At 42.0% G+C, this 25,803-nt stretch overlaps 1 protein-coding gene across 3 annotated transcripts in view; it reads left to right on the top strand.

Annotated features, from left to right (window-relative positions):
- Positions 1–25,803, top strand: part of COL4A6 (collagen type IV alpha 6 chain) — a 191,993-nt gene that overhangs the window by 59,169 nt on the left and 107,021 nt on the right. For all 3 annotated transcript variants that reach the window (XM_073361233.2, XM_073361232.2, XM_073361234.2), the window contains exon 4: positions 10,964–11,047. In XM_073361233.2, the coding sequence (XP_073217334.1) occupies positions 10,964–11,047 (84 nt within the window). The remainder of the gene's footprint in view (positions 1–10,963; positions 11,048–25,803) is intronic.

A 25,803-nucleotide genomic window follows, 5' to 3' on the forward strand; every position in this document is an offset into this window, starting at 1 on the left:
CCTGTTTTTGTTTTGTTTTGTGATTAGATTTTTCTAGCCTCATATTAAAACAGCTGTGTTACTGGATGCCATCTAGGATAAAAAAATTTTGGGAGTGGGTAGAACCTGACTCACCATGTGATGGTACTGTATTGCAGATTTGTTCTAGAAGAGGCTGGTTTCCAATTTGGAAAACTTTGTTTGGTTCAAATGTGGACTTCATGTTTGTAATTTAAGATGGACCAATGTTTTTTGCTTATTAAGCCTTAGTAGCATTGAAAATCACGGTATCTTGCAACAAAAGGTCTGACAGATCGTGATCCAGTTATGCTCCTACAAAGCTTATTACAGTGAAAGATTCCTCCCTCCCCCCAAAAAAAGAAAACATAACCATTCTCTCGTCAAGAGACCCTTAGTTCCATGTTGAGTAGCAAAGAAACCCAGTGTTCTGCTTGGATATGATGCTCTGCCAGTCTGGGAATGTTTTGACTGTGAAATGTAATGCTACTTGCAAATGCTTAACAGTTATTGAAGTTTGTGCTTCCATCTTGGCAGCTGATAAGGAGAAGTGAGACAGGTTTTAAGATGGCTCAAGAAGAGAGATGATAACATAGGAGAGCGATATCTGCATTGGGACTTGAAAGGCACGTTCAGCTGTGGCATTGGAATCTGTGGTCATTTGGAAATGAGAAGAGTAAAGACGGGCTTTTTGCAAAAATAATTTCCGTGTTTCTAATTCCCTTTCTGAGCATGAGCCCGGCAAATCAGGACATGGTCTACAAGTTGAGAACCGACCAAATCAAATAAGCGTAGTTTGCTTCAGTTACTAAACTGCACATTGAGTGGTGAAAACACAGCTAGTACATTGCCGTAATTGAGTGGTACTTCTTTTAAGAACACATCTCCAACCTATATGGATATAGTATCAAACAGCCTTCTAAGAAGGCATGACATACTGTCTATAGAACTTAAATATTAATACAGAACTGAAAGGGCGTCTAATAGCAATTCTTTTGATGGGAGAGTGCACATCCTAAATTAGGGATTTTTTTTTCTCTTAGAAGAACTGCCATTGGTTTAATCCAGAGCGCTCCTTACAATTATTTGGATTGGTGAGGCGTGGTGGGGGCCTGCCTATATAAGGTGGTGCTGGGCAGAAGCAAGTGTTTCTCTGCTCCATCATAAATATTTCTGCAAAGTCCTACTTTCCCTCTCTTTTTTTCCATTGGGGCTCTCTGTTGTGTGTGTCCTCAGTATCTTAATTCTTTCTGGATGGAGTTGGTTACTGTATGTCGAGTTTGGGAGGTTGTTTGTGGTCACAGTCATTAGGCAGGTATAACATCTGGACTTTGAAGCAGTTATGCAGAAAAAAATCTACTGGTGAACTGTCATGGTACGAATAATTTATTTAACTTTGATTCCCAGGATCATATCTTGAGGACCTGGGGCATAGTTTCTGGCCCTGCAGACTTGTGGCTTATCCCTGCACACTGGGCATCCAGCCCATCTTCAGTGGAGAGTGGCCTAAAGAGGGCAGGCAGATCATAATGGAGAATCAGAGTCTCGTTCTGTCCGAATGTTATGTGTTTTTTAGCTTTATGTGCTATGGTGACACATCAATGTGTTCCTGAAATCTGTCTTCAGGTAAATTTCCCATTGTCTCTTTCTGCTACTCATAGAGAACGTATCTCATTATAAAAACCCCTCATTAGTGGAGCAGTTTCTTAACCAAGGGTTAAAGCAAATCCTCTGTATATTTCTTCTGCCCACAACCTGGAGTCAAGGTGTATAGCTCCCGCAGTCCATCCCCCCGGCAATCCCTTCTGCATACTATGGGTTGCAGTAATTCTGCAGCTCCTTGTTTTGGGGGGTAATGCATTTGCATAATCATTGTTCCCAGGACATGACACAGCATACCACCCCTATGCTGCCATATGCACTGGCCTGCATGAGACCTATATGGAGAATTCCCTCCCACATCCCCTAGTGTGAGGGGAAAAATAGGCTCCCCCCATGGCCCATGTGTGGTCTCTCTCTAACGCATGCATACATACCTGCCAAAAGTATTTAAATAGTGCAGAAAGCCCAGCGCAATATTCTGCATGAATTTCACCCCTAAGAAAGAAGGTGTGAACTCTAATGTATAGAAGAAACAACGGCAGCAGCAGCAACAAAAACCCCAACTATTTCTCGCCAAGCTTGTGTCCGTGGCTGGACTGTGAAGGTTCTAAATATAAATCACAGAGTCTGGTTCATAGGATCTAGTTTTGGAAGCAGTAAGGCATGCTATTCAAGGCCTAAAGGTCAGGAAATGCTTCAGGTGTGGATGCTGTCTGTATAGAAATTATAATAGATCATGGTGCAGTGTGTTTCTTGCCATAACACTGACTATATAAGACGTGATAATTCTGTCTTGTATAAGGCTGTTTATTTTCTGACATGTAGTAATTATGCAACAGGTGGCCCAGCTAACTATGTCAGGAAGATTTCTCTTAGAATAATTGCAATATTCCTAAAACCAAGCAAAGAGGGTGAACTCTGATGAAGAGACCAGTTTTCACTGTGGCAGATGAACAAGGGCTATGTTAGCAACTTTGCGGACAATAATAGAGACCTTGGTGGAATGAATGAAGAGGCATTCCTAGTGTTTAACCACTAGGATAAAGCTTTTGACTGTCTAAGTTATGTGATACTATTTGAGAGGCTGTTGTTAATACGTTTTCCTAAACATTTTATTACTCTTCTTCCAGTGATGTGCCGAGACCAGTGTCCAATGGCTAAAAGATATATTGTTCATTGCATGGTGATTTGAGGAGGAGAAGGACGCTGTGTGAGCTGATACTATGGGAATGAAATACTGTATTGGCACTGGAAGTAGAAAACACTTATCACCTGACAGGCAGCACTAAATCTGAATCCCAGCAGTTACTGTATTGCTCAAAACTGCTTTACCTAGCATGTGGATATTGGATAATTTAAACCTATGAGGATCACATCCATCTAATTCAGTGATGCAAAAGAGCTGCTTGTTCTAAAGCACCAAGTCTCTGAGAAGAGAGGAATCTGATCATTTGGATATCACTGCTGCAATTCTCCAGAGATGGTCTAAATGAGATATGGGGTAGGCATGAAAATCAAACCAACGAAACTAAGAGGCTGAACTTTGACAGATGTGTTAAGGGCACAGTCCTAGAACTCTTAATCAGGCGAATGGTCCCATTGGCCATTGAAGCCAGTGAGACTGTTTATGTAAGAGTTACTGTCCTGAGTATGGAATGCAGGATCTGCTCCAGAGCTTTATTAAAAGAACGGGAAATTTTGTCTCCTCAGAAAACACAACGTACTACATTACTGAATTTATCAGCAATTGATCTTTTTACAGGGGTCAGCTATATTTTTGGCTTTTTTAAAAAACACATGAACTTGTATGATTTTAATAAATGAATACATAAAATGAAATTCCAGTACAGTACAATAGCACGTTTAAAATAAATAAATAAATAAATAAATAAAGGCGGAGGGGACTCTGGTCAATGAGAGTTTTGTCATTAACTTCAACAGGATCGGGATTTTCCCTTTGTGTCTTTTGAGTCTGATGAAGGGTTAGTTTCTTTTAATATCTTTCATTTAACCTGAGCTGCTAGTTAAAATATTTGTCAGTTCTGTGAAAGGAATGAAAATGTATGAGGAAATCGGTTTGTCTAACAAGGTGGTGAACCCGAACGTTAACTAGTAAATTAGTTACAAATTCACATTTAATAGGCTCCGTATAAAAGATAAGCTGGTGGCTTTGAATTTCGTCCCTGCTGATGTAGGCCATAAATAAACGATCTGGTTTTAGCCACCCATGTATTGACTGATCAACTGTTCAGCAAAAAAGATGTATAGCAACCTACCAACAAATCTGGAAGCTATCAGCAGAGTTCCTACTTGCTCAGAACCAGATTCTGATCTTCTCACTGGCATCAAATAACCATTGTTGTTATTTAATATTTTGGTTGCAGCAGTGCCTGGAGGCAAGTAGCCCATTTGCTTCAGTTGGACTATGTGAGAAATAAGGTGCTACTCAGGGTGAAGGGCTAATAATCCATTTTACAGTTTTGTGCTGCTGCAGCTTTTCACTGCTGTTGGTACCTGAGCTAGCTAAACTACACCTCTGATTGCAATGCAGACATACCCTGAGTCTATACCATATATGAGAGCTGGTGTGTAGGTAGGAATCTACTGTGATATAGATCAGTATTTTGGAATAGGGCTCTATACACTCCATTAGATCCAGTGGGGAAAAATTGTCATGCTCAACACAATTTGACACTGGCTTATAGTTTACAAATATTCAGCAAGTTGCAGGAGAAACATACTGATTTTGAAAACAGAGACCTCAAAGATATTCCCCCCCTTCTATGTGAAATCCTGGTGCCACTGAATTCAATGAGAGTTTTGCTGCTGACTTCAGTGGAGCCAGGGCGTCTCCCCTGTGTGTTTTTCTGTAGAATTGGTTGGATTTTGTTTCAGGTCTTGGCTGGAGCCCAGCAGATGGCAGGCACTTGCCTCAAAAGGTGGAGTTGGAGTCCTTTAAAAAGAACTGAGCAGTCAGGACAAGCTAGGACTCCCCTCTTGACTCTCCCAGAAGGAAAGTTGAAATGAGTTCAGGCTCCCCTCTTGACTCTCCCAGAAGGAAAGTTGAAATGAGTTCAGGCAATGTGGAGTCCTTCACGGAATTAATTTCTGTTTGCACTGTAATTTAACTGATGATTTTGCTCACAAACGTAATTTTATTCCCACTTGTTTGGCTATTTTGATGCCAGCAAATCCTGGCAACTGTTTCTACAGAAAGCTGGATTGGCAAGACTATCAATTTACTTCTGGCTTTTGACAATCATACGCATCTGCTTGGCATATGACAAAGCAATATTTTAACTGGATCACTTATACCCTTTCTGAGCAATGTGAATAGCTTGCCACATCTCTTGTCCGCTACTAGATTGTAAACTATTTGTGGTGGAGACTGTGTTTTTATTCTGTGTTTGTACAGCAGCAAGCACAGCCGGGTCCTAGTCCAGATCTGGGGCCCCTAGGTGTTACTGCAACACAGATAATAAATAATAACAATGATCCACAGTTTTATGGATTTTTAACCTGAAGATCTCCATTCATGTCAGTGGGCTTATTCTGGATTTACATCAATGTAACAGAGTAGAATCTGGCGCATTGACTTCAGTGCAACTAGTTAAATGAAGAATGGCATATATCATATGGGCAAGGGTTCTTAGGATGAGGATCAAACACATATATGTATAAATATAATACTTAGAACTATGTTAATACAACAATGGAAGAAATGAACTATTTATATTTTTATAAATATAAAATTTAAATGTTAAATACTTAAAAGTTAGGAGATGAGAAAAACTAAGGTTTTCATAGTAGCCGTAAGTTGCTAACATGGCAAATAGTTAAACATTTAGGTATACAGTATATCTATCTAATCTAGCTAGGTTTTTCTACTGTGAAATACCAGGCTATTGGAATGTCTTGTACTGTACATTTAACATTCTAATTAGTAATCAGCAATAAATAGTGAGACCCCCAAGCTATCTGGAAAATATGCTGCCCTGCAGGTTCCAGAAGTTTTTATTGCAATCCATTTCCTGCAAACTCAGGAATATAATTACTAGGTTGTGGAGTTTCTCCTCAAAGTTCTGTTTTGGGCCATGTGAAACCTTAGCTCTCCTAATCCGTTCAGCTTCTTTGCAGTTTGGCAGTGTGGGAAATAAGTCTTGGAGGGGAAAACAGTTCATGCTCACTACTTCTCTTCTGGTGAATCCTGCCAGCCTTAGTATTGAGCCATAGTTAAGGGTATGTCTTCACTACCCGCCGGATCGGTAGGCAGCGATTGATCCAGCGGGGATCAATTTATCGCATCTAGTCTAGAAGCGATAAATTGACCCCCGAGCGCTCTCCCATCGACTCCTGTACTCCAGCGCCATGAGAGGCACAGGCAGAGTCGACAGGGGAGCGGCAGCTATCGACTCACCATGGTGGAGACACCACAGTAAGTCAATCTAAATACATTGACTTCAGCTACATTATTCACGTAGCTGAAGTTGCATAACTTAGATTGATATTCCCCCCGCAGTGTAGACCAGGGCTTAGGTTCTCTCCATCCTCTAGGTTTTTTTTCTTACCAGAGATTCATGTCCTGTTATGAACAGAGGTGTTCTAGTCTTGTAGCACCTCACACCCTCCCATTTTGCTTCCCCACATTTCCAATTTGGTAGAAGGCTACCAATTTACAGTCCATTACCACCACTGATTCTCTAATAGACTGGTGTTTATAGTAGGCCTTGCATTGGTTTAGCCTCTTCCACTGCTGGTTCTTCATCTGTATTCTCTGCAGACATTTGGCCTCAGTTGAGGTGAAGTGTCCTTTTTCTTGGTTGATAGAAGTCTTGATCCTTTGTCAGTGGTTCTCAGCCTTTCCCATACCATGATGCTATGTTACAACTGAAAAAACATGGGACAGCCCTCCCATAAAGAAAAGGAAAGTGGTTGCAACTCCCTGAAACCTGTCTTTGACGCACACCCCATGCTGAGAACCCACGTTCTATGGGGAAATGACTTCTTGAATTTGCTGGGTTTTTCCCTCCATGTTGTAGCTATATTTTTTTTTTTTTTTTTTTTTGGTTTTGCAGGTGATGTAGTAATTGTGTATTTTTTTTTTACAATCCCTTGGTTAGGCTGCACAAGAACTGTGTCCTATGGCATATTTTGTGGCATCCCAGCTGTTATATTCCTTTATTTTCTTTGGACCTGCTCCAGAGCACATTGAAGTCAATGGAAAGATTTCCATTTGGATCAGATTCTTTATGACTAAATCAATTATACATACACGCTTGATGGATATATACCAAAAACAGGAGGAATGTTATGTTTTTACAGAAGCATTTGTTTTTTGAATGGCTTTTAAAATAATTATTCACTTTCATAGACATATCCTAAATAAACGACATGTTCTCTCTATATTATGGGCCAGATTGTGATCTCAGCTACACTGGTGCAAATCTAGAGTAACTCAGCTGGAATCAATAAAAGAGTTACTGCAGATTTAAATGGGTATAGTATAAATGAAGTCTGAATCTGGCCCATTTTTAATTTTTATGTGTTTTATTCTTTATGGAAAAATAAACATTTACACTATTTTTAAAAAAACTAACTGCTTCTGATAATTGATATTCAAATAGCTTAACTCAATATTATTATAATCTACAGTACTTCCCACTATGTTCAGGACCCTTCTTTCTTTAGCCCTTGTATTGTTTCCCTCATAGTAGTCCTTGTCAGTTTCAGACTCTGAAATTTAATATTGCAGAACAGTTGGAAAGATCTTTTCCCTGAATATAAACACATACAGACACACATGCGGAGCCTGGAGTGCCCATGCTTACATATTCAAACTGCCATCTATAAATATTTAAATGAGCCTTACATTTGTACATTAGGGGTTCCTCCCCCCCTTTTTAGTGAAAAATGGATGAATGATTTGTTTCAGAAGTGATGGATGCATTCTAAAAAGTTAAATACAGACCTTTAAAGTTATACACATAAATATTATGTGCATGGCCATTTGCTATTTAAGCAGCCTGGGAGTGTCTGATGTCAGCTACTTCTCCTAAATAAAGTACTTGTGACATGTAACACCTGGTCCATAGCCAACTAGTTTTGGTTTGCTTTCTTTCCCTTCTCAGATTCTTTCATTCGCAAGTGTGTAGAACGACCCCTCCTGCCAGGATAGGAAACTTAGAAATACAGTACAAACATGCCATTTTACATGAAACACAGACCAATTTTTCTGGTTAATATTTGTATTCAATACACCTCAATTACAGCTTGATCCAGCTCACACTGAAGTCAGTGGAAAGATTTCTATTGACTTCATTGGGAGTTGGATTAGGGCCTTATGCAGGTTCATATGCTAAATAAAGTTACTTGGAAAAACACACAAAATTAGGAAAGAATAATTGGCCTGTCTAGTCTAATCACCTGCAGTTTGGACTAGATAAGAGTCCATGCCGCCTATGATGAAAAAAGACTTCTCTTGCATAACTTACACCTGGGAGAAAAACTAAAACTTTAAGTAGATGGGACCTCAGGAAGTGCATGCTTGCTCACAGGGCTACTGGGGCAAGGACTAGACGTGCAAAGGGTGGAACGGAAGCTAAACAATCACAAAAACTAAGGCTGAAATGGATGAAAACCTGGATATATCTGGTTCCTCTATGTCCTTGCAGCATGCAGATGGGTGCACAAGGCTGTTGCTGCCTAATGGGAGTGCATCCCGTTGACTTGCAAAGAGATTCTCTCTTTTTCTGCATTTTCCTGGCTGTTGTAAACTGACCTTTGTTTCCCGGCCCCAGTCTCCTGACTCGATCAGGATTCCTCCTGTGCTGGCTATCTTATGGCTTGTCATCTTTCTTTCTTTCTGCTGCTAGGATCCTAGAGGCCTTATGTCCTACTACATTTAGGACATCAGTGGGCAGTGCAAGAACTTTGCAGGAACTGTCCCTAAAACAGGACAGCCACTTAGAATTGGTGCCACCTACAATTGCATGGACCCAGTCATGACTGATTTGCAGTACAAGGCAACATACCTCCAGGGCAAGAAAACATGTAACTGGCTATTAAAGCTCTTTGGTAATATAGGCTCACTCCACCCTGTATAAGAAGTAGCTTGCTCAAGTAACTATGTGATCATCAACATTTTAACAAATGAATACAGTTTTATTATTTTAAAATAGTCTTCAGTGAAAAATGCATTACATCACCCTCGTATTGGACTTGATACTGTTGCCCTCTCTGGCAACATTTTGCTTTGAGAAAGCCTTTGTAATGAGGATTCTTTAAGATGCAGTGAGAAGCTTACTTGTGTGACCTTTTCTCTTCTCCTTCCTTATGCTCCAGATGTTAGGAAAGTTTGAAGGCTTCAGAAATATTTTCCAAGAATGCATTTACTAGGGAAATGTTTGACTCTAGCCTGGGCTTGTCTCGTACATATCTTGGTCATCTGGGGATGAAGCTGTTATTTCATTCAGCACTTCAAAACCTGGAGACTGCCCTTTGCATCATTCACTTGAGCACATCCATCAGAGAAAGGAGGTTTTGTTTTGATTTTTTAAATTGGGGGAAAAAAACCCTTTTCTTTGTGAATGGAATGAATATAGTGCTCCTGAAGGTACTAGATTGAGAGCCATGAAGTGCTCGTTTTCGTCCTATTACTGGGACAGCATTGTCAGTGGCGTTGCAAGCCTCTCCTGCAACGATCCAGCAATGTGCTTCAACCCTGAGATGGACAGAGAACCTTCAGAGGGAAAAGGGTTGTTGAGTCTCACTAAACTAATTTAGTTAATTCTCAGACAGTGGGCACACCCCAAAAACACAAACAAAAACAAAACACTACATTAAACTAGGAAAGTTCACATCAAGAACCTGGGATAAAAAAAAACTTACAAGAATGTTGTAGTTATCCCCAAAATAAACAATCCAAACACATTATGGTTTGGAAATGCATACTTAGGGCACCCATATAGTCTTATCTCTGCCCTGCATTGACACGAGCCACCCAGTTGTCCGTTCTTTGTTCTTAGGGACACATTCTGCAAATCTTTACTTATACACTCAAGATTGTGATGTGCATGTTGTAAGATTAGGGACTTTAAGAAGGGTTTAAGAATGGACCTCTATTACTCGAGCTAAAGGAGTATCAGGAGCAAGAATCTATAGCAGGCTTTTTATCCTGTGTGGACTAGTCACTAGAAGGGCAAATGGCATATTTAACTGTTGTGTAACTTATTCTTTGAAAACTGTATTTCTCCATTGCTACAAACATAATAGATGAAATTTTACAGTGATATATAGCTATTTGGAAATGTAACAAGAAAATTCCAAGTTACGTAATCAGAAGGAGATCTGCTCTTTGATTGGAGCTGGTATTCAGTCAGCTCTGTCTCTAAATCCAGTTCACGTACTATGCCATTTGCTGACCCAGGTTTTCAAGTACATTCAAACTGTTACATTTCTTACTCTCCTCCTTACACTATTATGTCTGTTCTGTACTAAGGTTTTTTTCCCCCCTGCTATTAAAAATGTGCTTAGCTCATAGACTGAGACTAGTTACAAATAGAGATGGGCATAAGCCACAAAGGTCAGATCTGGGTCTAAACCAGAGATCCCCAAACTGTGGGGTGTGCCCCCCTAAGAGGGTGCAAAGGAATGTCTGGGGGGCATGGTGGGCCCTGTCCCAGCCCCCATGAGGGGGCTGGGAGGGAGCGCCCCTGTCCCCACTCTGTCCCCAGTCCTGTTCTGCCCCTGGCCACAGCTGTGCTCCTGCCCCAAGCCCCTGCTCTTGGCTCCTGGCCCTCACTCTTGGCTGCTGGCTCCGGCCCTCAGCCCAGCCACAACTCCACTCCCAGGCCAGGGGAGCATGGCCACATTCTGCTACTGGCAAGGGGGTGTGCAAGAGGAAAAATCTGGGGATGTCTGGTCAAAACTGTCTCCAGGTCTGTGGGATTTGGATATGGGAGGTTGGATCAGCTACAGCTCTAGTTCCAAAGAGTGATCCTAAACTAGTAGGGTGTTTATTATCCCAAGGCAGCCTCAACGCCAGTGACACTCGAAAGGCCTAGAGAGCACTCAACACCTTGCATGATCAGGGCCCAGCTTATAAATCTGTCTTTCCTCTAACAGTTTTAAAGACATTTTCTCCTGTTGAGATGATCAGAGTTTCTGAAAATGAGCCAGTTGCTTAAAAGGTACAAGTTAGTTAGCCTGTCTAGTTAATGTCAAACAAATCCGCATGACTAATGTAGATCATCGAAATGAAATGAAATGAACTGAACCAGCTCTTAATTACAGCATTTTGACTGCGAAGGATCTCAGATGCCGAGAAGGGTCTGGTTACTCAATTTTTCCTCTTTTTCTTTTACAGGGTGGGAAGAAATCCTATAACGGACCATGTGGGGGTCGAGATTGCAGCGCGGGCTGCAAATGTTTTCCAGAGAAAGGTGCTCGGGTATGTTGGCTCTTTTGCTAGCTGAAGAAAAACAGTCCTTGCGTCCCTTATCTCCTCTTTTAAAAAAAACAAAGTTAATATGCTTAAGCCTCCATCTAATGACTTCATGAGACAAGGGAAGTGATGCAGACCAGCTGCATCCAAACTGGCCCTGGCCAGGTTTTTGAAAACTATTATGAAAGTTGAGGTTCATTAGTTCTGCAACAAGGCTTTAATGGAACCAGTCATTTCATTATGTCATCTAAGGGCTGATTTAAAAAGTCAAGTAGCTTTTACATATACAAGCTAGAAAGACAATTACAAAATATTAAATAATCAAATCAATGTTGGCTCCCATAACAAACTTTTGCAGTCTATACTCAAATGCTTCTACAGGGTTGTGAATGACAGATTTGGTTCTGGTCTTTGCCTGGACAATTTTATTGTGGGGTGGGAGTAATGCTGAATGTATTTTTGCATTTTTCTTTCACATGGGCTCTTGCAAATATATATATGTGTGTGTGTATATATATATATTGGTTTAGATTTAGCCCCTCTCTGAGTTTTGGATAGGGTTGCCAGTTGTCCGGTTTTCAACAGGAATGCCCAGTCAAAAAGGGACCCTGGCAGTGCTGACCGAGCCGTTAAAAGTCTGGTCAACAGCACAGTGGGGCTAAGGCAGGCTCCCTAACTGCCTTGGCTCCACATGGCTCCTGGAAGCAGTGGCATGTCCCCCCTCTGGCTCCTACACATAGGGGCAGCCAGAGGGCTCCGCGTGCTACCCCCACCCCAAGCGCTGGCTCTGCAGCTCCCATTGGCTGGGAACCATGGCCAATGGGAGCTGCATGGGTGACATCTGCAGACAGGGCAGCGTGCAGCTCCACATGGTCATGCCTCCGCATAGGAGCCAGAGGGGGGACATGCAGCTGCTTCCGGGAGCTACTTGAAGTGAGCGCCACCCAGAGCCTGCACCCCTCCCATGCCCCAACCCCCTGCCCCAGCCCTGATCCCCCTCCCGCCCTCTGAACCCCTAAGTCCCAGCCCAGAGCCTCTTCCTACACCCCAAACCCCTCATCCCCACCCCCATCCCAGAGCCCACATCTCGAGTCAGAGCCCTCATGCCCCCAGTGCCGCAACTCCTTGCTCCAGCCCTGATCCCCCTACCATCCTCTGGACCCCCTTGGTCCCAGCCCAGAGCCACCTCCTACACCCCAAACCCCTCATCCCCAGCCCCACCCCAGAATCTGCACCTCCAGCAGAGCCCTCGCCCCCCCACCCCCGCTCCCCACACCCTGCCCTTGCCTGGAGCCCCCTCTTGCACTCCAAACACCCCAGCCTGGAGCCCACTCCTGTACCCCAAACCCTTATCCCTGGCCCCACTCCAGACCCCTCACCCCCTCCCGCATCCCAACCCACTGCATTAGCCCGGAACCCCCTCCTGCTTCCTGAACTCCTCATTTCTGGCCCCACCCTGGAGCCCCACCCTGGCATCCCCAGCCAGAGCTCTCACCTGCTCCCACACCCCAACCCCCTGCCTCAGCCTGGTGAAAATGAGCAAGTGAGTGAGGGTGGGGAGAGCGAGTGACAGAGGGAGGGGGGATGGAGTGAGTGGGACCGGGGCCTCAGAGAAGGGGTGGGGCAGGGGTGGGGCCTCAGAGAAGGGGCAGGACAGGGGGTGGGGCAAGGATGTTTGGTTTTCTGCCAGTAGAAAGTTGGCAACCCTAGTTTTGTGGGTTGTTCAAACCCCAAATCTCAAATCAACACTAATAAGGAACTGCCAAATTTCTCCTGGTTTTGTGTTGGCTGTTTGAATGGGAGAGGGCTATCAGCTTGGTCTGATTGTGGTTGGTTGTTGTGTGACTCGGGATGAGGGGAAGCTGCTTGGCTTCACCTTTTATTAAATTATTATTTTAATTTTTTCCCAAGCACTCCTTTTTTTGGCATATGTGCTCTTCTGCATTGTATTCAGGAGAAGGCAAAATAAATGATAACATGACGTATTTTAGTGAAGGAAATGGAATTAGGAGAGAGTTCTGCTGGTGCATTGAGGGAATTAATCTGGAAGATCTCATTATCTCTGGAAGTATCACTGAGTATCTACATTACTTCCTGGATATCAGTAATCAAGCAAATTATTTTTGCTGAAAGAACATGTTCCTTTCCCCTGCCTGCACCGCCATATGGCAGATCTTTACTACATCATGCAGAAAAAGCCCAGTCATGTTACTGATTTTTCCCAACCAATTTGTTTCATGGATATAATTTCATAACAAAATTTGCAGAAAGAACAATAAAGTTCAGTTCTCCAAATTCCTAGCTGGATTTTTTGCTAACAAAAATATATTTACATGACAGGTATACAGTATAGTCTGCACTGAGTGTAATCACTTCCTGATGTGCATCTCCCAATGAGAATAACAGAAGCTGCAATCTACAAAAGCTCTGTGGCCTGTATCTCCTTCCTTTTATATTTTTGAAGCAAGCCCTTGAATGGTAGAGTAATGTGTATTTTACAGCTAACATCTGCCTCCTTGGATCTGCAATAATAAATTAAGTCACTAGCAGCTGTAAAAAGAGTTTTTAATACTAGCAAGTTAGAGATGAGTTATTTCACTATGGAAAAAAATCACCTTTCAGAAAAAAAATCGCAGCGTTATTATTTATTCCAAGTGTCAACTGTGCATGGTAGGGAAATTCAGGACATCACTCGCCTGTTAACTTAATGAGGCTGAATCTGTTTCTTAGCCTCAATTCAGGAACACATCCTTATTCAAGATTAAATTTAAGCACATTCTTGAGATGGATTTATGCATGTGCTTAAGTATATCCTGAGTTCTTGAATGTTTCACTGTTACTCCATGTGCTATGGATGTTTATTATTCAGAACTTCGCTTGGAGGGTGGGAAGTATTTTTAAAGGGTAGAGCAGGAGGCTGGTTTTATTTCCACTTTGCCACTGACTCACTGTGTAGCCTTGAACAAGTCATTCATGATATGATCTCAGCCATTGATTGCAGTGTGTGCTGCATTGGTCAGCACCTTTGCAAAACACAGCACTCACCTTTGTGTTTCTCACTACACTGCACCCCAGTAAACTGAGTATAAAAAGAGTTCAGTGAGCATTCCAAGCATTTAATTATTTGCGGTCACCAAAGTGGATGAAAGTCCTTGAGAACCCTGAAGAATTTTTAGTTATTAAAGCAAATCTTTTGTATTATCTATTGTGAACAATAAATAGAACACAAAGGCTAAGAAATAAGCCATTTTCCTGGCACTTGTTGCTTGTGATGCTGTAGTACATAAAGCAAGTGTAAGCCTTGTTGGACTGTGCTTGTTTCAGTGTAAAGCGTACCTTCTGGAACAGTTGACTTGTCTTGCAGTTTGTCCATATAGCATGTTTTTAAAGGAAGTGCTCAATATTTCTTTATTCCCATCCTCTCATTTCATGGGAGTCTAGCCTTCTTCATAAACCAAAGCAGATGATACAAGAGAAAGAACAAACTAGTGTTCTTCAAATGTCCAATAGGAATTATAGTTCTTTCTTTAATTCAGTGGCCTGATCCTGCAAAGCGCTGAGTGCCTCCTCCAGGGTACTTAGAGAGCTCAACTCCTACAGAGATCAGTGAGAGTTAAGCACACTCAGCATCTTGCATGATCAGATCTTGACAGTGAGGCACAGGCCTGACTTGCTCCTTGGATTGAATATCCCATAAATTGCTCTGACCCTTGGGCAATGTGGAGCATCCTCCTGTTGTCTCTTTACATTCCCAGTGTTCAGCTTGATGTTTGAACTGGCTGCCACACTGTTGGCCTTGCAGTTCGAGCTCTTGGTGTCTCTCTTGTTAAGATGTCACAGAGATTTTAGACTGTTTTCATTGCTGACCTGAGAACTCACTTGGCTTTTTAACATTTCCAACATGCCCAAGTCCCGCTGACTTTCAGTAATGTAGGCTCCTAAGTCACTTAGGCATTTTTGAAAATGTTAACTCTGCTCTTATTTTTTGCTAGAGACTATTATACTTGTTCTCTCAGTTTTAAGAGCATCAGATGTCCATATCTTTAAGGGAGCAGCTATGGAGATGGGTTTTGTAGAGAGCATCTGTCTGACTAATCCAGATTTTTTAGAAGGCAGTGTAGTGCAATATTTGTCTAGTGCCCACCTTGAGTATTCCAGTAACAAGGTGACAAGTCATGTTATGTATTAGTGCAAAACCACATCTGTATCTCCAGCTGTCCCTATGCTTTTCATTCACTCTGGGAAGTGCTGGTGACTGGTTGGTTGATTGGGGGACAGTTTTCCCTTTTTTACGTTATTCAGTGAGGTTTAATTCAGACCCTGTTAACTTTTAAACCTAGAGGATGAGAGATCAGTTGTGGAAGAGCCCTTGATCTCAGTCATTGATTCAAATCCAGCTCTGGTAAATACTGAGCTGGTTAAATTGAAGTCAGTGGCAAAACTCCTATTGAGTTTGGGGATTGAGGTTTCCACCCTGGAAATTGTTATATCTGACGAAGGTTGATTGAGTGGAGCTCAATTCATTCTGCACAAGCCCAATGCCTGGTGGAGAAGTGTCATCTTCATGAAAACCAATGTCACAACTGGCAGCCTTGCTAGCCTTTCAGATAAAGAAGCCAAGGATAGAATGAACAGAGAGAAGGAGACTAGACTACAATTTTGCTTTTCACACCCACAACAACTGCCCAGTCTTTAGAGATAGTCCCTTTCTTAAAGTTTAGTTGTGGTGCATTGTGAGACAATGTGGGAGAAGCTTGCCAAGTCATTGTCCCTTGCTGTACCTGGTACTGATGGAATACATCGTGTAGCAATTATGCATAGATGTTGAAACAACCAAGGCAGCTCTATAAATTAACCTCATTCTGCCAATTATAAACCTAGAGAGACAAGGTGGGTGAGGGTAATATCTTTTATTGGACTAACTTCTGTTGGTGAGAGAGACAAGCTTATGAGCCACAGAGCTCTTCTTCAGGCCTGGGAAGGGAACTCCCAATGTCTCAGCGAAATGCAAAGTGGAACTGATTGTTTAGCATAAGTAGTTAGCACAGATTGTAAGGGACAATTCTGCTATAAATCTAAGAATTTCTGTGAGTTTGTTCTTGTTCCTCTAGGCAATATTGGTTTTAAAATCAAAACACATCAGCTCAGCTCATTTTACTTAGTTACTCTTGGTTAATAAATGCTAAATTAAGATTTGTGCAAGAGGTTTAACATTAAACATAAATAACAGCATAAAAGTAACCCACTGTTCAGTATTCATTACATTTCCTCTTTCTGCTCAATCCATAGAGAATGTGACAGCTGCCAATTAGGGAACCTAGCTCTTTAGGTCAAGCTGTGTAGATTCAAGTGTCGAGGTCTGGAGTTCAATCCCTGATGTCAGCTAAGATGGCAACTATCAAATAAATACAGAAAGACTCAGTTTTTAAAAGGAGGCTTATGACAGTGGTCAGGGTAAGGTCCATGTACAAATGTGCACCTGTATTTCCTTGCCCTCTGGTATTAGTGCAATTTGTAGTAATTACACACACAGTCACAGTACTTGTGTGTGATCTGATTTGCAAATTAGGTAACCAGCTCCCCTTGCATTTTTATAGCAATCCTCCTTTAAAAATATGTTCAGGAATGTCAACTAATGAAGCAAAACTCTCTAGCTCGTATGAAATTGAATGGAAATGTAACGGAAAAAGGGGAATGAATGAAAATCCTGATGCCTAGAAAAAATAAGGATAACTAACCAAACCCTACAAAAAGGAAAATATAATTTATGAAGAAAAGGGTACCAAGAAAATCTGACTTTGGCTAGATCAGTTTTAAAATTAACAGATTTAAAGAGATTAAAATAAATTTTCATATTTAGGGAAATGAAAAGACAGTGGTTCTAATACATGTTCTCCATTATGTTGGTGAGTGATCTGCAGCTAAAACATTATCAGTACGTAACACTGTCAGCAGAAGTTACTGTGTTAAAATAACATTTTTCATCCTCCCCCACACCAACACCTTTCTTCAGCGTTTGATCCAGAGCTTAGGTCAAGGTTAACTTTTGAGCTTTTGAAAAGTTCGTTCCATATTGATGGCGTTATTGCCGAGACATGCATCTCATGTGAGCTGGTGGAAATGCATTGAGCAGTAGAAGGTCTGCAACATTTCATCTCTACAGTTTGTTTTGCATCTGTGTATGATGGTGCTGGCTTTCATTTTTTTATACTTTGTCATCTAGTTTTAAACACTTGCAAAGATAAACTACCAGCCGTAGTATTTGCGGAGCGTGTGCCATCTCCTGATGCCTGCTCACTTACCTTGGAAGTTTATATCAATAATACAGCTTTCTCTAAACATCACTTGGTGTATTTTGTTGCCTTCCCACTGATATTGGTCCTGTGTGCTTCATCTCTGTCTCTGCTAGAAAGAGTCAGGTTTTTGGAAAGGAAAAAATTGAAATGACACCCAAAGCTCCCAAAATTAATACAGCGATGGTGTATCTAATGTAGCTTTTAAGTCCAAGGTTTACTGAAAGAGCTAAACTTTAGTTCATGGTGTTACTAATTATCTTTAATTATTCGTGTGATTTGTAGTCATGTCAATAAATGTATCTGTTGCAAATCATGTGCTCTGTAAAGCCCTTCTGCCTGATTAAATGCAAGCCCATTAAGATAAGATGAAGTTATTTATCTAACTGCCCTGTCAATTATAAAACCATTAATGCTGTAAAGACTCTCACTCTTCTGACTCAAATACATTTGCCAGCATCTACCACACAGAGATATCTGAGATTCCACAGCTTCACCCTAAACTTAGAATAACTATGGAAAATGCATGGTACATTAGCTATGGGCAATGAATGAATACAACCACTGCAGGCCAAAATAGTTAGAAGAGGTAGACACATCTCCAAGAAATTTGGACTGAACACAGTAACTGGAGGCCACGTTTTTGGAAGATGTAACCTAGCTGCTATTTACCAAGGGTTAAGGTCATGTTGGCAACAAAGATCCTGTGCTCACCTTAATATTGTGATTAGCATCCCCAACTCACTAAAGGCACAGAGGAGCATCCCTTGGGATAGTTGGTTGAAATTTGATTGACAAATGTCATGGTGTTATTTTTTCCCCCAATTAATTTTTAAATTTAAACATTTTAAAGTCTGATTTTTTGTTTGTTTGTTTTTAAATGTGCTGAGACAACAGAGCTTTTTCTGAATTTTGCCTTGGACGGCTAGATAATGTTACCTCAGTACTTGCAATCTTTTAAGTAGCATTATCTCAACATTTGCAGTTCCCAAGGGATTCCCTATGTTTCGCGTAGGGCGTCCCCAGAGAATTGTAAATACTGAGATAACATTATCTTAAAAGATTTTAGCGCAACCACCCTAAAAAGGAAGTAGCCATGTTCTCTCACATACATTGGTGTATAAACCTAGAACAAATGTTGACTTTTTAGTGGTGACTACTCATTATTAGATCAAGTTTGATAATGAGAGGCACTGCACAGCAGCAGATTACACTGATTTCATAATACAGATCCTTGGAATAAGTCCTCTAGTTAATATGAGTTCAGGAAGGAGCAAGGATACATTGAAAATGAAATGCCTTTTGTTTCTAGATAGAATTGTTCTTCTTGGGCAAGTTGGAAATAACCTGCCTCCTAACATCTTTTCCTCCCACTTGCCCACCCCTTCTCAGCAAGTTCCTTCTCCTTAAAATACAAGTTGAGTTTCACCATCACCAAAAACCCAACAATCTGACCCCAGCTCCTCTCTAAGTGTTGCCCAATGTACCTTCTTCATTTCACCTCTAAGCTTCTACAACCACGGTCCTCTCTCCAGTTCCATCCTAGGCCCTCTTCAGTCTGGCTTCCCCCCTTGACTCCACTGAAGCTGCTCTTACCAAAGTCTCTAATCACCTCTTGGCGAAACCTCAGGGCCCCTATTTCATCTTCTTTCTCTGTGAGATCTCAGTGGCTTTTGACATTCAATGTGCCCGCCTCTCCCTTTTCCCTCCTTCATTTTTCTCAACTCTGTTCTCTCCTGACTTTTCTCCCACTTCCCTAATCATTTGTTCATTGTCTCATTATCGTGAGGAGTTCTCTTCTCTCCCAGTTTTGGTAGGAGTCACAAAAGTTTCTGTTCTGTTCTTTCTGTACACCTTTTCTCTATGAGATCTTACACACTTACATGACTTCAGCTATGATCTTGCTGCTGATTCACACATTTGATCCCTTACTGGTCTCCCTCCCTCTACCCTCGAATCTCAGCATCTCTCCTGGACTTTTCCTTATGGGTGTCTCACTGTCAATCTGCATTGAACGTGGCAGAACTGAACTCCCATGCTTCCACCATGTCCTCTTGTCTTCTCTGTTCTCGGAATTTTTGGCAGCAACACTTTTCCCAGGCCAGTTGTTATTTTTGACTCGGCTCTCTCTCTAGCCCCACACATCCAGGGTTGTATTGAAGTATTGTCATTTCTCCAAGAACCAGCGTTTTCTCTGTCTAGCTAAAACTTTCGCCTAGGCCCCTTTCACCTCTGTCTTGACTACTTCAACCTGCTCCTCTTTGGCCTTTCTGACCCCTTCTCATCCCCCTCTGGTCCATTCTGAGATCATTTTCTTGGCGTGTTATTCTGATCATATCACCTCTTTGAATCCCTTCACTAGCTCCTCTGTGTATCAAATACAAGCATCTAGTGCTTACTGTTTAGCTCCTCACTACATATCTCCTCCTATATCATACTGCATTTCCCACCTCCAGTCTATTCCACCAGTGATGTCCATTTTGCCCATGCACAAGAGGCAGCTTTCTTCCTTGCTTGTTCTTGCGCATATAACACCTTCCCGGAACTAATCACAAAGCAACCATCTTCTCCACCTTCAGATTCCCCCTCAAGATCTACAAGAGAGGCCACAAACTTGAAAATTGTGCATGTATCTAGCCCATGTAACCACCAATCACCTTGTCCTCCCTTCCTCACCTTCTCCACCCTGCTTGTTACACCAGCTGATTGTCTTGTCTGAAGTTAAACTGTAAGCAGGGACTCTCTTACTCTCTTATTCTGTATAGTGCCTAGCATGATGGGGCCTCAATCTGACATGTGCTTTTGAGTGCTACTGGAGAGAAAAGAATCAGCAGCACCCAGTCCATTCCCCTCCAAACACCGTCTATAACAATCCTTTCAAGCTGTCTTGATGTGTTGAGTAGTTTTGATAGTAATGCAGCACTTTCAGCATTAATAAATATTGCGTTAATAAATATTGGCCTGTGATTGTAAGTGATGTTTGATGCTTGATCAGTTTCCGCTCTGGGAAGACATTACAATTATAATGCCATCATTTTATTTGGGAAGAGGATTATCTTCAAAGTTTAAAAAAATCTTGACCATCTGTTCACTGTTATTGAACATGGTTTTGGCAATATTTCGAGTGAAAATGAGGTAATAGTAAATCAAACAAACTACGTGCCTATGTTGTTTTATTAACAACCGCCAAGACTTAGTTTTTATTATTTCCAAAAATGTTGACTTCTGCCAAATGTGGCATTAAGCAAGTAGTGTACATTTCCTGTTCTCCCCTCCTTGACCGAACCTCAATTAAATAGATTGAGTCCTGGCCATTCACCAGAACTGGAGTACATGCTAACTAAACAACACTCAGATTGCAGTAGGTATCCACATAATATACGATGGGTATCAAAACTGAACCAGTACATACATACAGATGACATCTGTTGTCTAAACCTTGAATACATTTGTCAAGACTTCTCAAGGGGACAGGCATTCATCTTACCTTGCTTAGACGTCTTGGAAGTTGTAATAGTCACTAAACTATTTTGAAGAGGTCCATGAAGAGGTCTTTTGTTGCTGTTTCTGGGTGTGTTTGCGACTTGACTAAAATAAAATGTGGGCCATGTTGTGTGTGAAATGAGGTCTCATCTACGCTACAGAACATACTGAATTAGGAAACTGTTTAAAAATAAAATGGTACTGGCTGGCAAGGTTGTGGCACCAGCATGGTGGGGGCAACAGCTGCTCAGCTCTGTTAATCATACCATTTTTAAAATCTGCCTGCTAATGTGGCACTTCACGGAGTGGTGTGGGGGCCTGAATGAAGATGTTTTGTAATGTTTACCTTTGAAATACCCCAGAGCAATGGTTCTCAGACTGTGCTCCACAGAGCACTTCCACATGGTCTACAGATCCAGTGATGAAGTATCCGTCCGTCTTCAAGCACTGATGCTTCCTGCTAGATATAGCATAGGCCAGGACTCTTACAGTTTCCAGAGGCTTTTCTGGCTAGCTAAGCATTTTTAAAGCACCTCTCTGCACCCTGCAGGGATGCTTTATGCCTTTTTTGTTGTTGATTGATTGGTAAGAGAAGAGATTACATCTCACTCCATCCACTGGGTCACCAATGCATCCTTCCTCTCCAGCTTGGTCTGAAATCAGGCCCTGGTTGTCTCGAATTTGCCGCTCTCCTCCTCCCCCCCCCCCAATTGGGGCATCTCAGATTAGTGGACACTTATGAAAACTGAGGCTTAAAAAACGTGCCCAAGGCCACACAGCAAGTCTGCGGCAGTCAGAAACAGAGTCCAAATCCTCTTACTCTCAGTCTTGTCCTGCAACTACAACACCATCCTTCTCATCCACAGATGGTACTTTTAATGTTTTAAATGACAACATTCTGTATTTTACTGGTGCTGGCACCTTAAGCCACATGCATGGGCAGGCTAACATAGAAGTTTTTGTTGTTATCTATTATTTCCTGAGTACCCATCCTACTGTAGGTACTGTGGGTGAAATCCTGGCTTCATTGAAGTCACTAACTCCCATTGTCAGTGGGGATCAGGATTTAATGTTCTGACTCCAGGTAGACTGGGGATCAGAACCAGACCAGCTGCTCTAAGCTTGGGTCTACTCCCTGCTTCTTTGGAGCCTTGCCAGCAAAAGAGTGGCCCTACACATCCTGTGTTCCGGCTCTGTAGTTACAGCACTCTACACATCCCTGATCCTTGGAGAAATAAAATTCCCCTCAACTATTTGTTTTGGATATTTTGTCTGGGTGGGCAATAAAAGAATTTAACAGTGTGGTTTATTCCCCCCGCTCTTTAAATGCGGGAAAGAAAATCCAAAGATATTGGATGAAGCAGTAGATGCATTATGACACTTCTGGGTGTCTCTTTCTGACTTTTAATACTATTTACTGCTGCTGAAGAAGGACTAGAGCAGGGTTGATATGGCCTTTCAACTTCTAGTTCATCTTTCTCTAGTGCAGCGGAAGGGGAAGAATCTAACAAGGTCCTAACATTGGGAGAAAAGAGTGAATCAGAGTTCTTGTCGTTCGTCCAACAGCCAGGGAAATTTCCAACAGCCTTATCCAACAGCCAGGGAAATTTCAAAAAAATTACATTCTGTAAAAATAAAACTTCTCCCAGAGAAGCTCTCCTTCTTTTCAGATGGATAAAAGAAAATCTGTTTGTTAATGGAGTCCAACACAGGTAAGGATAAATAAATGTTTAAGTGATTCAGTCATCAAGGTCAGCCAAAATAGAGCCCAATGCATTGCAATGTAAGGCCAGAATAGACCATTCCGATCATCGAGTCCAACCTTCTGCTTAAGACAGGCCATATAATTTCCCAGTGATTCTTGTGTTACGCCCATAAGCGATCAAAGAGAAGTTTGGAGCCTTCTGTGCATTGAGAAACAGCAAGAATGCTCGGCTCTTTTCCAGGAAGACGAACAAGGGAGCAATGTACTGTCCTGAACCTGGCCAAAGACACTGGTTACACCTTTCCTTCCTTCACACACTAACTCTTCACTTCCTATAATTGCCATCAAGGCAAGATAAGAGCTCACCGTCTCTCAACAATATTTTTTTTTCTATATCAAAACCCTTTCTTCCAGCTCTAAGATGCTGTTTTCTTATTTTTCCCACTTTTGACTACTTGCAGTCTTGGACTTCCTGTTTCAATATGTTCCCCTGTGGATGCATCTCTGTAAAGTTTCTAAAAATGAATAGAGGCCCATGACCAGGTTGCCTCTGCAGCACCTTCTTGTGGCCCATCAGGACATGACTCATCCAGCCACAGGTCTCTACTGGTAGGTCATTGTTTCTTGTGAGATCCAAATTATTGGTGCTTTGACTTTCCACCAAGGCATCTACCCATTCTGTAGTGCTATAGTCCAACAGAAATCAGGACCAGAAAACCACAGCTCAAACCAGGATAATCTGATGAACATTCGGAGGGAACTTGCCCTTTTCTTCAAGGCTTGCCTTCAGAAAGTCTGTGCTTCAGATGGTCTGTTCGTCCCTTCTAGTAGGGCCTCATAAGGCTGTCAAACTAACACAGCACTGGGCTGCAATCAAGCTTCTCTCAGGAGAAGCAGAGCTCTGCTGTCTTTCCTGGATGGCCCCGAACTGAGCTAGGTTTCCTCCTTTTAATTACTGTCTCTGTGCCTAATATTTGCTATAGGTGTAACTGGGCCCACGGGCTCTCATTAAACCTCTCGTTGCCAACATGCAGCCTATCTGCCCCATCACAAGGATACATTATTATCCCTACTTGCACCATCTGGGGTAATTTTTAAAGATTGTCATGAGACAGGATGTACAAATGCTGGTTGTTATGGTAAGCCTTGCCCGCCTTTGTCCTCAAATAGAGTCTCAGATGCAAGAGCCAGTGAGCAAGGCCTAGCAGCAAGGAAACGGGCCAAGAGTCAAGTAAGGAGCCAACCTATGTCCCAGGAAAACAGCAGAGATTGTGTCAACAAGGCAAACTTAATTAAAGTAACAGATAGGAAGGATTTTCTCCAGTTGACAAGACTGCACCCAGATGGAGCTTAACAGTGAAAATGGCTAATTGGGCAAATCTCTTGTTTGAAGTGGTAAAAAAGAAGCTTTGGTTCCAGTTAGCTAGACGCAAACCTGAATGCTTGGGTCCCTCTGGCTAGTTGTCAGTCTGGCTCGTTCTGAAAAAGAATGAGCAGTAGCCTGGAGGCAAAGCAGAAATAATCCCCAAATATAGAGCCACAGATTCCAGGGAAACAGGATGGCACCCTGATGCATCAGTGCTTTTCATAATGATTCTGAAGCTGAGACTCTATTTAGATATGGCTTCCCAATTTTATTTTAATCTAAAACAAAAAGGGAAATAACATGGGAGCAATTGTAGTTTAAGACTCCTTTTCAGAGGTAATATCACATATGATTTAAAAAGTAAGGAAATACCCGTGCATTCTCCTTTGATTTTTGAAAAAGGTAACTTCAGGAACATAAATCAGTGAGGAAAGTTTAAGTCTTGAGACCCCAATATGGTTGACAGATATAAAAGGTGTATTTTAGGCATTTGTTTTCATTGTTGATGATCTGCTGGAAGATCATCTGAGTGTACAACCTGATCTCCTTTATATGGATATTCTTCTGCTTATTTTTATCAGATGAGCTGGCCAAGGTTCATTCAGTCTGATCCTGGAGTTGTCCATGCTTATAGTCGTAGATGACTTTAGTGTCCATACAGATGACACTTTTAGATTTTCTAGGATCTTCTGGCCACCATGACAAACATTGGCCTGCACCCGCTGGTTTCTGACTAAGTGTGTATCTGAGAGGACCTTTTGGACCTTTTTCTAAAATTAGCATTATCCATAGGTCTGACTTTCACCACCGCCGTTTTCTAGCGAGAACTCACTATAACTCCTGGCAGAAGAGTCAGTGGTCCTGCGTCATTGACCCACCATGGATTGTGATGCTATCAAGTTGGTAGCATGCTAGTGCACTATACATTTATTCCCCAGCTTGCCACTCACTAACTGGTCATATAGACAAGTCCTTAGTAGGATATTATGACCCTCTATTGTTCATGGCCATCAATATGACTCTCAAGCATGTTATCCCCATAAATCAACCTCACAGTTACCGTGATTTACTGGTGGCATGAGACAGATAAAAAATAGTAGGCAAAGGCTAGACACCAGTGGCAGTCATTCCATTCAGCATCTAATCAGTTGTGATACACAGAGTATTTAAAATTCTATGCCATAGATCATAGAATATCAGGGTTGGAAGGGACCTCAGGAGGCCATCCAGTCCAACCCCCTGCTCAAAGCAGGACCGATCCCCAATTAAATCATCCCAGCCAGGGCTTTGTCAAGCCTGACCTTAAAAACTTCTAAGGAAGGAGATTCCACCACCTCCCTAGGTAACGCATTCCAGTGTTTCACCACCCTCCTAGTGAAAATTTTTTTCCTAATATCCAACCTAAATCTCCCCCACTGCAACTTGAGACCATTACTCGTTGTTCTGTCATCTGCTACCACTGAGAACAGTCTAGACCAATCCTCTTTGGAGCCCCCTTTCAGGTAGTTGAAAGCAGCTATCAAATCCCCCCTCATTCTTCTCTTCCGCAGACTAAACATCCCCAGTTCCCTCAGCCTCTCCTCATAACTCATGTCTTCCAGTCCCCTAATCATTTTTGTTGCCCTCTGCTGGACTCTTTCCAATTTTTCCACATCCTTCTTGTAGTGTGGGGCCCAAAACTGGACACAGTACTCCAGATGAGGCCTCACCAGTGTCGAATAGAGGGGAACGATCACGTCCCTCGATCTGCTGGCAATGCCCCTACTTATACATCCCAAAATGCCATTGGCCTTCTTGACAAAAAGGGCACACTGTTGACTCATATCCAGCTTCTCATCCACTGTAACCCGATGTTGTGAAGGTTAAGATGATCAGCAGCTGCAGCTGACCTCTTCTGCTTTGTCGTCAGAACTGC

The sequence above is a fragment of the Lepidochelys kempii genome, chromosome 9, assembly GCF_965140285.1.
Source record: "Lepidochelys kempii isolate rLepKem1 chromosome 9, rLepKem1.hap1, whole genome shotgun sequence".
NCBI lineage: Eukaryota > Metazoa > Chordata > Testudines > Cheloniidae > Lepidochelys > Lepidochelys kempii.